Source organism: Polypterus senegalus, chromosome 1, assembly GCF_016835505.1.
Source record: "Polypterus senegalus isolate Bchr_013 chromosome 1, ASM1683550v1, whole genome shotgun sequence".
Classification (NCBI taxonomy): domain Eukaryota; kingdom Metazoa; phylum Chordata; class Cladistia; order Polypteriformes; family Polypteridae; genus Polypterus; species Polypterus senegalus.
Window position 1 is genome coordinate 168,864,160 of NC_053154.1, and position 16,196 is coordinate 168,880,355.

A 16,196-nucleotide genomic window follows, 5' to 3' on the forward strand; every position below is an offset into this window, starting at 1 on the left:
CTTTAATACAAGCTTAATATAAAACTATTATTTTATTGGTTTGGTGGAGATATTGCATTTCCTAGAACTGAACCTTGTCTATTCATGGAGCTTCTTGCTCCCCGCTGGGCACACAACATGAGAGTCTGCACCTACTATTAGCCCCTGAGCACTGTGTATATTAGTCAGAATATACTGAGTAAAGGAGAGGGTTGTCCATTTTCTTTGACTACAGCAAGTGCCCAAGAAGCCATCATTACAGTGTTGTTTTAAAAATGAAAAATCTTTGCTCCAGTTCTTTGTTTAAATAACATTTATTGAACGATCCACAGTCTATTACCTAATCAGACCCAGGGGATGCTATAAATTTGACAAGATTCAGATTCTATATTTTACACACACTCAAAGTACCCTTTGGTGAGTGAAACACGGATCACAAGGTACAATGTGTTCAGAAAAATTTTCTTCCCTTCTTCACTTTAAGAGCAAATTTGTCCATAGATTACTTGATGTTCTTTCTACTACTCCACCTGCCACAGCTTAGTATGAATTCTGTGAGACAATTTTAATCAGAGATACTACAGAATCAACAAGTAATTTATATTTAGTTTAGATTTAGAATGTGAAAAGCAGCTATATGACAAACTGCACAATTCAGATGAAGTAGATAGTGTGCCATGTGTCACTAGCATGTTCACCTTGTGTTCCTGTGACTTTTCACTAGGGGATTGTTTCCTCTGCCAATCCAAAGGCATTCTGTTAAGCCAACCAGTGACTTCAAACCAGCCAACTACAATTGTTGGGTATGTTTGAGTGTGACTTGGTGCCAAGATTTGCTTCAGATGTGCAAGAGAAAAGAGGCCCAACAAAAAAAGAGAGGTTTTGGAACAGTTTAAGTATTGGTTAACCAATCAAAAACTAAGAGCTAGGATACATCCACACTACTATGTTTTCATTTAAAAGCTATTATTTTAATTGAAAATGTCTTCCACCCTTACTGTACATTTATGAAAGCATCTCTATACACACTTAAATGACTAAGAACACACACGTTCACCTACACTGGGCATGCACGCATCAGCTCAAAAATGGTATCACCACTGGCCACAAGATTTGAAAAAGTGCAACATGCAGCATTTAAACTGTACAAAACCCAATTTAGATGTATACAGGCAAACAACAAAACAAGTTTTATGGAAATCAACTTTTCTGTGTCTGCTGTGTTGGATTGTTTTTCTTCTGTAAAGGGTGACCAATCAGGGAATGAGCAGAATCCAATGACGAAAGGGCTAATTAAGCACGAACAGGACTGAATGCAATTTGAGTCTGCATTTTCAAATATTACGATGCGGAAGCTGTGTTTTCAGAAATCTGCGACACTAGAGATTGTTTTCAAAAGCCTCTGCTTTCAGAGGCTGAAAACGGCAGATTAGTGTGGACAAGGGAAAAAAATGAAGACTAATGCCTGCATTTTTAACAAGAACCATAGTAGTGTGGACGTGCCCTAAGTCAATAGCTTCCTCTTCTTGAGACTTTCTCATGTTGTATCTGGTTGGTTCATTTTTTTTATGGTTGAAAGTGGTGGCGTAATACAAGTATTACCTTTAATGTGGTAATAGATAAAGCCTAGGAGTGGATCCTTTCTATGATTAATGTTCACACAGTTAAGATTTATATTTTTTTCCTGACAAGAGGATAATGCTGCCCCATCACAAAAGCAAGGGACTTTGCATGTGTGTTTGTGTCCTATACCTATGTTTAATACATTTATTAAGGTGGCTTTGTTTAGCTGTCAATTGTGACCCACACTATAGCGAATGCTGAAGTATTAACTGCCCTCATTCAGCAGGAGAAGCATTCCCATCATCATCATCTTCTTCCTTCTCTTCATCAACAAATCCTCTCAAATATGAGCGTTTGAATTCTTCGAACACCATTTCCTCTTCTTGTTCACTGTGAGGAGAGAGACTGCAGTGAGGCTGTGTTGCCAGTACTGGAATGGAGAATGAGAATTTCCTAGCTGACTAACAGTCAGATCCTCCTTTTCTTTAAACAGATTGTGAAATACTTGTACTTCAGTTTGAAGAGCCCACCAGTCACATAATCTAATGCAAGACAGTGAGGGGTCGGGTAGACATACAGTATCTTCCCCAAGTTAGTTCACTTTCTTTCCATATTCTTATTCACATCTTATTTTCTTTCCTTAGCTAACATGTAACCCCTAATTGACTTCCAGACTACAGAACAGTAAATGAGACCGTCACACAATGCCATAATGCTAGTGTAAGTTAAGTGAAACCCAAGCATCTTCCAGCTAGTGCTTTCCTGAACTTACCTTTCCTTCACTGTGATGAAGATAGCATGGAAGGGAGAAATAATGAACAGCGTTAAACGGGGGACAAGTGTGGAAAATTAATCAATAAAATAAACCACATAACCCAATCCTTACTCACGTGAAACTTTATAAAGCTTTTTAGGTTTTTAACTTGAGCATCAGATATTCATTTGTTAAAAAGGGAACTTGTATTTTAGTCAGTGAAATCCTATGCCATTTAACATTTAGTCAGTGCTGCTTACCCCTTGCATTCTGCCCTAATGACCTTACAGATCTGTATCACCCAGTTTTTAAATGATATACCAGCTTTAACAACTGTGGCATCTTGAGCTGAAAATACCTTTATAATGCGTTGCCAAATTTTAAAAAGTAGGATGAACACAAATAGAACTAAGAATGCAGTTTCAACGCGGACGCACAGAATGTACTGATGGTGCAGGGTGACAGAGGTTTTGAGAGGGAATGGAATCAAAAGATGGCATGGAGAAGTTATAATTCATACATGAGTTGTACTTAAGAAAATAATATTTAAACATCAAAGCTTGGGACATGTAGCTAGTATCATAAGTCAAAGAACTGAGCAGTAAATTGTAAGCACGCAACCAGAGGCATTAAACATGTAATGTACATTGTAATATGAGAGGAGAAAAAACTGTTGTAACTAATGAATTCAAAACTAAGAATATGAAATGATTCCATTTTTTTTTTTTCTGACTTGGATGATTAGGCACATGTGGTGCTGGCTTTTAAAATGTCACCCTAATGATATCATGACATGCCACCTTTGAGATGTTGTGCCCTAGCGGCCAGTCATCTTTATGTCAGCTTCTGCATGGAAAACAAGAAGGCACCATGGGAAAATGTGACTTGGCTTCAGCATTGTTAATGAAAATGAATGTAACCACTAGATCCCTTGCTTTAAAAACCCCAAAAACAATACACAAATCATTTTTAGAGGCCAAGAAACATTTGCAAAAAATTTAATTTATAAGCACAATCATGACCCACAAAAGGAGGCATGGATACGTCTTCAATACAGAACATTGCACTGTGGAAATGGACAAATAAATTGAACGCTGACAAACTGTCGTGCAGTAAAATGTGGTGCAGGCCATTTAAAGTGTAAATGTCAGAAGATCAGTTCCAGTAAGCAAAAGTGAAGCAGTAGGAATTTCGTTTTTACTGAAATTAAATCAAGTGGAAATAAAATATAGGGTGGTTCAGATCGAATTATGCAATTAAGAAAAGGCGAACACATCGCACCCGCTGTTGGACTGAGAAACGCCTCCCCGCCATTTTGAAATGCAGGGCAGGTGCTGCCATCTATCGGCAACAAAAAGAATTTTTTGTGAATTCTCTATGTAATAAACGTAATAAGTTATAGCGTAATGAAAATTGCATAATTAGATCTTGGACCACCCTATACATCTCAGTCTTCTGACTAATCTGGAATTTTTTTCCCTGTTAATATGTAATGTACACCTAAACATTCTTTTCGATGGCCAAGGAATGCCAGTGGTGATCCCGACTAACGGTTGGGTTTACGGTTAGCATAGTTCTGCTTTCTACATTTGTCTATAGTGTAGTTTTATACTTTTAAATGCAATTTTAATTGTGTGTTAGAAATATAAAAGGGTGCCAAGCACATGAAGTTTCACCTTTTCAGCCCTTCATATCAATTGTTGAAGTACAAGTGTGTTTTCAATCTTGGTCATCATGCTCTTTTCTTTGGGAAGCAGCAATGTATACATTTGAGCAGGTATAATATACCCCAATATCCGAAGGATCACTAGAAGCTTAAAAACACTTTCAAAGGAATTGGGAAAAAATAAATATAACCAGAGCGAGTGGTTTTGGGTCTTACTTACCTGAATCTGGTTTCGGGTGCATTAAGCCAAAGGGGATCTCCACTCCAACCTCACTGGAAAAACAGATACATTTTAATGGGTGTAGCATTTCTTTAAAAAAAGCAGCTGTTTCAGAGATAATATACCTGAACCTGAAATCCAAGGTTTTGGTTTTCTCCAGCTTTTTACTGGACAGCTTGATCTCTACCTCTTTGAAAATTACACAGAAGCACTCTGCTACATATCAGCCTTTCTATTGCTCACTGCTGCCATCCTCATCTTCTCAAACCTGGCTTGACGTATCATGCTGTTCACATTTTATTAATCATTCTCTTACTGCTTTTCCAGAGATAATTTTCAAACTTGGTTTAGATATCAAAGAATGAGACCAATAGACAATGGAGTCAGTTAAGATGAATCCCATGTTTAGAAGCTCAGCTGCTTTCATATGGTGTTTATCTAACAATACAGATAATCTTCCAATCTGTGTGTGGCTAGGAGTAAATGGACTTAAAGCCGTCTCTTTATCATGGGCCAGTGTCCTGGGAAACTTGATCTGGATGTTCTTGTGTAAGTATTTATAATATACTGTATTAGCATGTGCACTCTACATTTAAGCAGTTTTCAACTTTTCCATTTAGTGATATAACGTTCTTGGAAATGGTCAACACCCAATCAGCAGAGAAAACCAAAACACTGATGTCTGAGATCAGTGTTAATTTGAATTAAGACAAAAACTTCACAAACAAAAAATCTCACCTAGCAGCAATGTCACCCAAAATCCTGCAATGGAAAGACAAAGCATGTGAAGGACAGAATGCTACAAGTGCCTATCAAACAATCAGAGTTACTGAAAATCTACCAAAATTACACATTTAAAGGAAGGCTCTAAGATATTAAAAAATGGAAGTTCTCACTGTAGACCTGTTATAACTCCATAAATATGCTTTGCCATCCTTAGCCTGCCAGCCAACTGCACTGGCGTTAACCCTACTTTACATCAGTTGGCTTCTCATCAATCAAATTGATTGCTCAAATATGGCAATTCAAGCAACAAGACCTTTATCTAAGAGAGCCCCAGCAAAGCATTTCAATATCACCATGCTATAGACAAATTACCGTGTACTTTTTTGTTGTTTAGGCATATACATAGCATGTATGAGTGAGCAGTAATTTCCATCATTAATTTATTTTCAGACGCCAAGCTAGAATCTGTGCTATTAGGAAGGTAAACTGTTATCTCCTATGTCTTGAGATGCTGTCTCCTACTAGCAGGACATCAGTGCTATTGAGCAAAATAGCTAAAACATTTAGGATTTGCTAAATAAAAAAGAGATGGACTCTACTCACCCTCCTACTACCAGCTTCACAATTATCCGATAAGAAACCAAAATGCCCAGGACCTCTTTTTCAACTCCTTCCTTCACACTAGAAAAAAAGCACAAGAAAGTAAGAAGCAAGACCTTAGGCCTAAAAAAGAAATGGTGGCATATCCTCCAAGGGTAGATGAGCTCAGATATTTGTCAAGATACATTTCACATCACAAAGCTCAGCTATTTTCTCTTCTGACCAGTCCTCTGATGAGTGATAAGTGATTGATCTATAAAGTTACAGGAGGTGGAAATAAATTAATGATATTGTTAAGAGGGTTGGATCCCCCCCAGCTTCAATCAGACTTATCCTTTCCACAAGGATCACAAAAGCAGTACTGCTGCATACTGAATACCAATACCAACTATCAAGGCATCACAACAAACATCTAACATAATAAACTCTTGTAAAGTTTGGCAATTTGTCCCATACATCTATGGTGAAATGTTGCACTGGGCTCAAGGAAAATAAAGATAACATCTTCAAACACCCATATCCATTTTCCACCCAAAATATTAAAAACTAGGCTGACCCGCCTTTTAAGTTGACCACTTCTTAAGGCAATTCAATGTGTGATCAATTTGATATTTTATACAAACTCATTAATTTGGTTATATTGCATTTGAGCGGTATTACTTTAATACTCGTAGTTTCTGTTATTTTTGTGATGAAATTTAAACTTTTTTTCTATATCGAGGTCACCCTATTGAACCCCCTGATATTTACTACACGGTGAGGCATTTGTACTCCATCAACATTAATTATTTTCAGAGACATAATTTTGTCTATTTTTCCAGCGCATCGCGCAGAAAAGCAAGGTAACGATGGGAGCACCAGAACTCTACTCACATCATGTCGCTTCGTACCGCAAGCTGCAAGTAGTAAGTTTGTGATAAGCGGAATACCGCTATGCTTTCCACTCACGGGACAGAAGGAGAATCCCGACCGCTTTTATATAGTAAGAAAGAAGAAGAAGATATCGCACAGTCTGGAGTAGAAAATCATCTTTTACCTGGAAAAACGAAACTAAAATCCCATCGTGCATTGCAAAATGGACGGGCGTGTGTGAAACTCCGCGCCTGCGTAGCACTCACGGGACGGAAGGACAATCCCGACAGCTTTTAGACAGAAGGATGCAATGCTCAATACTAACACAAACCTCTAGAGCTCCTGGAAGTGATATACTGTTATTATTGAAGTGGTTAAAAATAAATGCACATACATACATACATATACAGTATACACACACACATATCTCCACCTTAATAAAAAGATAAGTGTTTGTGTGACTGTCTGTGTCCATTAGGTTGCTATGTCTCTGCTAGCCAACAGATGGCACATCACAAACATTACCACTGCCTTTATGAATACAGAAAGAGAGAAATAGATGGGGAAGGATGAGCTAACAATACACAGATACATTCACACACACACTCAGAAATATATACATGTATATATAAATGTACATAGCTCAAAATCAGTTGGTTTTCTTTGCCCGTATTCCTTTTCCTGTTATCAATAAAACCTGAACCAAAAAAAAATTATATATATGTATATATTATGGGTAAAGCCATAACTTGGATAAACCTAGCATTACCCGGGTAAAGCTTGCATTATTCAAAGAGATTACCTGGGTTAAGTTAGAAACTCGTATTGTATTCCAGCTTTACCTAGGTTCTGCTAGGTTTATCCAATTTTCAGGCTTTACCCATTTTTATATATATAGTCGGGACACCTGGAGGGTGGGAGGTCCAGCAGAGAGATGATACCTCTCCTGGAGCACGAGAGGGCAGTCTCCCTGGTTTACATTGGGAGCAAAGGACTGGACCTTAGCAGCTCAATCCTTTTGGGGCCTGTGGCCACACCAGGAAATACTGCAGGAAGGTCATCAACGAGCACCTGGAGCATATCTGGGTATAAAATAAAAGGGACCACCTCACTCCATTCAGGGAGCCAGAGTCGGGAGGTAGAAGATAGGGCTTGTGTGGTGGAAATTTGTGTGACAGAAGAAAAAGTAGAGAAGAAGAGAGAAAGAAAGAAGGGACTAAACAATAGTGCAGCTGGGGATTTTGGGCACGGTGCTGTGAAAAGGGCAAAGAAAATAAAATAAAAAGTGCGTTGATATACAGTATATAATGTAATAATTCTTTACAGCACCTCATACCACACATTTTTAGTTATCATTTACAGTATATTTTATTCATTGACTTAGAAGCACAACCCAAATTGCTCAGTAATAAATGAATGTTCAGGAAAGTGCCACTGATCTATCTATGGAGCTGGTCCTAAAATATACTTATACTGGTTCTAGTGTTCTCAATCCTTAAACAGGATAAAAAGAGTTTGGAAAATGGATGAAATGGTTAAGAAGCTACAGGGAAGCAACAAAGCCCTATTCTAACAATGATTCACCACTTTAATAAGGGTGGTGTCACCTGAGCCCCCTGATGAGGAATAGAAACTAGAAGATGTGGCAGTCGGTCAGCTCTTACATTGTGGTTGAAGCCAAATTGGTGTCTTCATGCTTGAGTTTGCCATCCAGGGCCAGGCCTCGTCTCTCCCGATTGTTAGCCAGCAAAGGCAGGAGTTTATAAACCTTTTTAAAGCTGGATTTAGGTGGTACTTTATCTCTACAAAATAAATAAATAAAAAGTTATGCTAAATAAAACATTTTGTTTGGAAAAGGATCCTGTTGTGGTAGGCTTCTGCAAATGCAATCAGGAAATACAACCAAAACAAGTATAAAAAATGGTACTTTAGAAGCATTTTTCAATTCCAAGTTATTTTTTACAATTATGTTTTTTTTTGCCATGGGAAATTGTGTCCTAAAATGAAGCACTGTTTATAAATTAAAAAAAGAATACAGTGCCTGTGTTAAAAGTTCAAAATGGGGTCCATAAGTACAAGTCTAAACATAAAACAAAAGCCTTAAAATTTGTGGAATAATATGTTTTTTCAAGCAAAGAATTTCTTGAGTACCGGACAATGTCTTGTGATTGCACACATACTGTAAAACAGCACACCTGTTCAAAGAAATCTAAAATGTTATGATATTCTGTCATTTTTAAAGAAGTCTTACTTGCTAGTCTCATCATAAGTAGCATAAGTACATCACAGTAGTATGATTTCAACAAAAGATTAACTCAAAAAACCAGCATTCATAGAAGGCAACATACAACCTAACTGATCAAATTATGAGGAATACCTCTACACCTACTTATGCATGCAATCATCTAATCAGCCAATCATGTGGCAGCAGTGAATTGCAAAAAAAAAACAAAAAAACATGTAGATACAGATCATGAGTTTCAGTTAATGTTCACCACATACACCAGAAATGGGAAAAATCTGATCTCAGTGATTTAGACTGTAGCATGATTGTTAGTTCAGAATGGCTCGTCTAAGTATTTCTGCTCCCTGCTGGGGTTTTCACACACAGCAATCCCTATAGAGTTTACTCAGAATTGTGTGAAAAACAAACAATATCTTATGAATGGCAGTTCTATGAAAAGAAATGTCTTGCTGATGAGAGGGGTTATAAGGAGCTGACAGTAACTTACTAAGACAATCACTCTGTTGAAAAGAGAAGCATGTCAAACTTCGAGGCAGATGAGCTACACCAGCAGAAGACCATGTCTGGTTTCACTCCTGTCATCCATGAACAGAAAGATGAGACTGCAGTGGGCACAGGCCCACCAAAATGGACAGTTAAAGACTGGAAATCCGAAACCTTGTCTGATGTATCTCGATTTCTGTTGAGGCAGTAGAATCAGAATTTAGCACCAACGATATGAATCAATGTACCCAACCTGCTTTGTATTAACAGTCCAGGCTGGTGGTGGCAAAGCAATGGTGTGAGGAATGTGTTCTTGGCACAGTTTGGACCTGTTAAAACCAACCAATCGTCACTTGAATGCCACAGCCTATTTGAGCATTGTTGCTGATCATATTTATCCCTTCATGGCCATACTTTACCCATTTTATAATGGCTACTCCTAGCTACTTTTAGAATGAGAACAATGGTCCTATAACTTTGTCAAAAGAAATAAAAGAGAAAAGACACTATGTGAAATGGCTGATGCCTTTAAAAGTCCCGTGCATGTGTTATAGATGCCATGAAAAGAAGGCTGCCTGGTGTCATTAATGCTCTGTGGTGTCTGTGATATTACAATTTTGAGCTACGCTGGTGCCATATATGAGGATTTTATGCGCCAGTAAGGATGGTCTCCACTGCACACTCATAAATGTTAGTGAGAACAAAAGACATCTCAGGAAGTAAAAATGTTGGTGAGCCTTCTTAACAAAAGCTGAACTGTGTTGTGTAGTTAGTCTAAACCAATAATATATCTAATTATGAATATGTGGATACATTTAGCCTCCCTATAACACCATATTGTTCTAAGCTGAGTTATGGTATGTCCATTAATTATTTTTGCATTTTTAGTAGATTTATTATTATGTTTATTCACTCCTCAAAATATTATATAATTATGATGATCACATCACTACAGTGCTAAATGCTTGTTATTTCTTGGGGGCACAACTACTTTGTTCATGTTCTTTATCCCAATGACATTTGTTGCTAATCTTATGGTTATGTATGACTTCATGAAGTAATCCTTATTCAGAATTGTGGCCCACAGATTCATAAAATACCACAAATTTCCTTTGTAATTTAGTTGAGGTAACAAACTGTATATACTGACGTACAAGTTGGAAGTTGTCTTGAAGCCCAAAAAATCAATTATAAAATCAGAACCCGACTTATACGTCAGGACCCAGGACACTTTTCTTTCTTTTTTTTATTTTTACATCTTCTTGCCTCCTCCAATCTCTCATCAGTTTCTTAGACACATCGAATTTTGTTGCAGCAGCGCAGTTACCTTTTTCTTTTGCTGCTTCAAAGACATTTAATTTAAAACCAGCTTCATATTTTCTTCTGATCGAACGCTCCATTGTAGGTAAGGAATGCTCTTATGATAAAGGTGTATGAGGGTGTGAGATACAAAAAACACAAATCAGTGCAAACATTGCTTCGGAATAGTTTGGATATTACCGTGTGGTCACGTAGGCATAATACATAGCAATAAAAGGACAATATACTCCATGGTTACTCTCTCAGGTGAGCAATATCATAATCTCTTGGATCAATAGCATGAGTTTTCCGCATTTGATTTATACAGCCGACATTATAAAATACCAGAAATTATATAGTAAAATCAAGTCCCGACTTATCCGCAGGAGAAATTATCCGCGAGTATATATGGTAAATGTAGATAGTGCAAGGATATTACTTGTGCTCAAGCCCTATACTTTTTTAAAATATATGAAAAATGCTTCATTTCAGAACACAGTTCCCCATGGAAAATAAATAAATACCATGATTATGAAAAAATGACTAACCCAAACCCTCATTCATTTTTATGAGCGCTGACAAAAAAACACAAAGGTAAGGTCACATCAGTGGACAGAAATTCAGAAAGCCTCTTATTTGTAATGGAGAATGGACAGGAATGCACTCCAAGAGGTGACATGATGGACAAAGTAATGGTCAGCCAGAGGGTAACATGACTGAAATAGAAGCCAAGACAGTAAATGAAGGTTTACACTGCTGAGAGACAATATGCCATCCACAAATTTTGACCAAATGTTTTAATGTGTAATTACGTTCATCTTAATATAAACCCAAGCTAATTGTGAATCTGGTGCAGCGCTATTTAATAACTTGGCATGCAATGTGGTTTTGAAAAAATGTCTACAGTGAGACCTAGTTTGTTTTTAGCAGTGCAAAACTGTCTGCTATTTAATGAGAATGCTCACTTACCCAGCCTCTTCCATGGCCACGGGTTTAACATATTTGTCGTTAGAGTAGAGGACCACTGTAGCCACCTGCTCAGCTGTTTGAAAGGGAAGGGAAGAGAGGCAAAGGAAATTTTGAGTAAAGACAGAGATGGCAACATGCATTTTAAAAATACAGTTACTGCTTTATCTCCTAAACAATATATTTTTCTTATTTTCCTGTTTCTTCTAGTCAAATCTTCTCTTCATTAATCGTAAAAGAAGTATGTAAAGCACAAATAAATATGTATTTGTGAGGGGAGTTTGTATCTGATATGCTTTGAGTAAGACAGACTACTGAACTGCATGTCTTACTGATTTGTAACTTATTCATTTTAATGAAAACTTTAAAATCAGCCTTATGTATATTATAATTACTTCCAAAAGAGAATTGTCTAAACATCTTGCCCAACACATAACTTTCAGTGTTTAAATTAAAATAAGAAAATATAAATCTGCAAAATTCTAAATTTCAAAATATAAATAATTTGTTCCACAATTTTTTTTGTTGAAAGTTGCACATATTGCTGTCAATTTTGGATGGCAATATGCTACAAAGGATCTGAGATGACTTAAGACTGAATGATTGATTCTGCTGTGGGCCACTAGGGGCACATATTGAGCATTTGTAAGATTGTGAGAGCTCCTTTACAAATTGATTTAGGCTATCTGTTCCTATGATATGTAGTTAGTGAGTAATGCATTTTAAAAAATATTTAGTTTTTTTTTTAAATAACATATACACACAAATTTGCTTTAATGCACATGTAAACACGTTTGCTTGTTCAATATGCTCCCAGTCAAGGACAATGTCTTTTTTTGCTGAGAGTCAGCTTGATGCTATTGCACATAGCCTTCCTTATGTTGTGAATGGCTTCCAAAACCTCTTTGAGGTCACCAACAAGTGATTGTCTACGGTCTTATCAAACACTTCCTACATCCAGCTTTCCACTTTAACACCTGCTAAAAGTAACGTTTCCTTAGTCCTTTCATTGAAAATGCATGAAAGACTCTTCCTTAAGCTTGATGGATTCCCTCACCGTGGTGTTCTCCAACAGTGCACAGGGTTGCCACACCTTTCAGCTTTTGCTTCTTGTATCCACCTTTACTAGTTAGCACTTGCATAGGGTTCATTCAGAATGCGAGAAGAAAATATTTAGAAAGAAAGGGCTGATCCCATCCCAAACAGAAGCGTCCCACAGTGTACCTCTTGAACCAAGCATCCAGAATATGACTCTGAAAATATGACAAAGCTACTGGGCAAAACCAATCATGAACCTCAGGCCAAAGGCTCATCACACATTAAATTACCTGACATAACTTCTAGCTGGAGAGCCTATCAAATTTAACAACTGAATTTATTAAATGTCATTAACTCAAAAGGGTTGCAAGACTGCAGGAATCACAGAGGATGACATTCTCATGACTTTTTAGCACAGTTCAAAATCTCATATTTCAATACAACACTACACACTTGACAGTACCACTTATGCACTGTGACTGTCTGCTACTCACTTTGATTTTCTTAAGATTATGTAAATAAAGACTGCAACAGAAGAAAGCAGAAGTGATTATGTAATGTGATGTTGGCTGAGGGTGCTGTGGTACAACATGCACTTGTTACCACACTTCCATTAGAATATGGTGTTTTTATATGTAATATTAATCTTCACCCATCTTCAGATCACGCAAACTGGTCCTCTATAAAATACTCCTCAAGGTGATTATATCCTGTTCCATGTAAGTGCTGAAAATTCTCAGCATGGACAGAGACTGCAGGTGGGACATTTTTAAACATTAAACCAATCTTAAGAAAGTCCAGTATTATGAGCAGCCTTGAGATACATATTGTCACAAAACATTTTTTTTTTCTTTCTGCAACTCTGCACAAAGTCTAGGACCACGGACTTCCTGATCTCCATTCCCACTCTTAAGAGTGGAAAACACACCACATTGTTGTGTGTAGAAGATAGTCAGCCTTTAGTCAAATTGTAGTTTTGAACCCCTCACTCTGTTCTACATTTCAAGAACCAGTTTCCTTTACTCCATTTGGATCTATCCCATACATGTCTCAAATCCACCCAGAATGTCATGTGACTGATTTGCATTGTGAGAGATTCTTCTCACTTACTTTACAAAACATATCTAGTAACGGCAGTTCTCTGCTTACCTGTGAGAGTAATGTTCTTGACCGTTTTCGAGGAATTGTTGCTGATGTTGACTTGCACATTTATTGGTTCTCCATGGTAGTAGGTCTGTAGGCATAAATCCTCATATGTTTAGTTCTGTATGCGGGCAAACAGCCATAAAACTGCTTAGCCTGCCCCCTTTTCATTGACTCACCTGCTTTTCTAGGCTGACCTCAAGGTGCAGTGGTCCATCAGACATGAGGAATTCCCGGGTTGTCTCAACAGTAGGTGGAGGGCCACTTTTCTCTGGTGCATACTGTACTTTACGGATCATCAGCCGCACAGAATTTCTACAAATTTGGGGAAAAATTGACATGAGGATTCCTTTAACAGGATTTACTGGGAAAGGAAGGGAACTCAAAGTTGATTAAAGCCAATTTAAAGCTTGAATGGTGTAACAGTTAATTCTTAATAAACTTCTTCACAAATGTTATATCACAAAAGCAACAAAGTAAGAGTTTCACTATCTAACCGTAAAACATGAAACATCCTGAAACATTCTCCATTATTTTTCTAAACAAGCGGTCATAAAATTAAGATAAGCGATGCCTTTGTAAGTAATGCCCCATAAAAATATTTGAGATTTTATATTGGTCGCTTTGTTTGTAGCTTACAGAACACTTATTACTAGTAAGCTTTGTGAGAGAGCTGATCGCTCTGTGTATGTTATGTCTGCAGCACACAACTTTTAAAGGGTTACATGTCCATTGCAAATCCCATGAGACACTGCGACATGTTTAACAGAATTGCTATACTGTTTATGTGACTTAGTAACTAAGGTGTGTTATAGACTGGAGAATTTACTTGCCCCTTTCTAACTTGCATGTCACTGTTTAAAAAGAACAATCCCATGAACAGATACTCTGCATTCACTTACTACACTTTACTGAACTTCAGCACAGACGGGTAACTACTGGGGTGTGATGCTAGAATATTCATAAGCATGTCTGGGCCACTTTTTCAATGGAATCCACCAGTCAACTAGCCTGTTTCTTTAAGTGCGGCCACAAAATGCTTTACAAAGTATGGAAGAGAAGGTCTGTAATACGATTTGCATATTTGCAGCTGGAGATCCACAAAGGGAGAAAATGAATCACATATCAAAAGTAGTTTTTTATTCCTGAGGATCGGAGGATAATGCTTAGACTTACAAGAATCAAAGGCAATATATAGCAAAAAATTAGGTTTGGGGGGAGGTGTCTAAGTCAGTGTGGTTGGGAGGGGGTATTGGGTGTAAAGTCTTGTTTATTATGAATATGTTCTTCTTTGTCATTGATACGGGTCTATCAGACCATTTTCTTTTACTTTTTAGTATAGAAATAATGATTGAAAAAACTCATGAGAAGCATATTGTTAAAAAACGCTTCTTTGACTCATCAGTAGCTTTAAAACTTACAAACATTCTAAGCAATCAGTCCGTTTATAGTGCCAACTTTAATAGCGAGGATAATGTAAATAATGGGGTGGAAAGATTTAATACTAAAGTGAGAGCTGCTGTTGACATAGTTGCACCTGAAAAGACAGTTAAAAAATCTTCTAGCATTGGTATACCATGGAAGACCCAAAGAGTGTCTGATTTAAAGAGAATATGCCGTAGAGCTGAGCGTCAATGGAAGAAGACTAAACTTACTATCCACCATGAAATATTAAAAGTCAAAATAACAGAATACAATAACACTGTCCATCTTGAGAGGCGCTGCTATTTCTCTAAGATTATAAATAACAATGCTAGTAATCCCAGAGTCTTATTTTCAACAATTGATCACCTACTAAACCCAGGTAGCTCAAAGGAATTCCCCCATAAGTACTTCCAGTAAAACCTGTAAAGCTATGGCTGTATTTTTCAATCAAAAAATTAATGATATTAGAAATAACATAGTATATCCCTCCAACACTAAGGATCCTCCTAAACCCCAGTACTCCGTTATAAACAAATTAAACTCTTTCACTAGGATAGATTTACCTGATTTACCTAAAATAATTTCTGAACTGAAACCATCCACCTGCGTCCTTGACCCAAAACCTACAAATTTTTTCAAAGAAGTATCGGGCGTGCTAATTGATAATATTCTTGACATAGTAAATTCGTCATTAGATACGGGGGTCTTCCCAGACTGTCTTAAGACTGCTGTAGTTAAACCCCTACTTAGGAAAAATAATCTTGACCACTCTGCTTTTGAAAATTTAGACCCATCTCTAACCTGCCTTTCTTCTAGAGAAGGCAGTCATTATGCAGTTAAATGACCACCTAAATAAACATGCTATTCTTGATAAATTTCAGTCGGGTTTTAGAACAAATCACAGCACAGAAACTGCACTCGTTAAAGTAGTAAATGACTTGCGGGTAAATGCAGACAGAGGCCATTTATCTGTTCTCATCCTCTTAGATCTGAGTGCTGCATTTGACACCATTGATCATAATATTCTTAGAAATCGCCTTAGTCAATGGGTGGGCCTCTCTGGCACGGTCTTAAATTGGTTTGAATCCTACCTGGCAGGGAGAAAATTCTTTGTTAGTTGTGGGAATTGCAACTCGAAGACGCATGATATCCGATATGGTGTTCCACAAGGCTCTATCCTGGGTCCGGTGCTATTCTCAATCTACATGCTTCCGTTAGGTCAGATTATCTCAGGGCA

The 16,196-nt window shown here is 37.4% G+C and overlaps 1 protein-coding gene across 1 annotated transcript in view; it reads right to left on the reverse strand.

Moving 5' to 3' along the window:
• Positions 1-348: 348 nt before the first annotated feature.
• The window catches only part of saga (S-antigen; retina and pineal gland (arrestin) a), a 29,615-nt gene continuing 13,767 nt past the window's right edge, over positions 349-16,196 (reverse strand). Inside the window, exons 7-15 of the mRNA XM_039741514.1 lie at positions 13,714-13,849; positions 13,541-13,625; positions 11,357-11,429; positions 8,025-8,162; positions 5,512-5,589; positions 4,921-4,944; positions 4,183-4,235; positions 2,315-2,324; positions 349-1,932 (exon numbers count right to left, since the gene is read on the reverse strand). Of these exons, the coding sequence (XP_039597448.1) occupies positions 1,818-1,932; positions 2,315-2,324; positions 4,183-4,235; positions 4,921-4,944; positions 5,512-5,589; positions 8,025-8,162; positions 11,357-11,429; positions 13,541-13,625; positions 13,714-13,849 (712 nt within the window). The 3' untranslated portion in view covers positions 349-1,817. The remainder of the gene's footprint in view (positions 1,933-2,314; positions 2,325-4,182; positions 4,236-4,920; positions 4,945-5,511; positions 5,590-8,024; positions 8,163-11,356; positions 11,430-13,540; positions 13,626-13,713; positions 13,850-16,196) is intronic.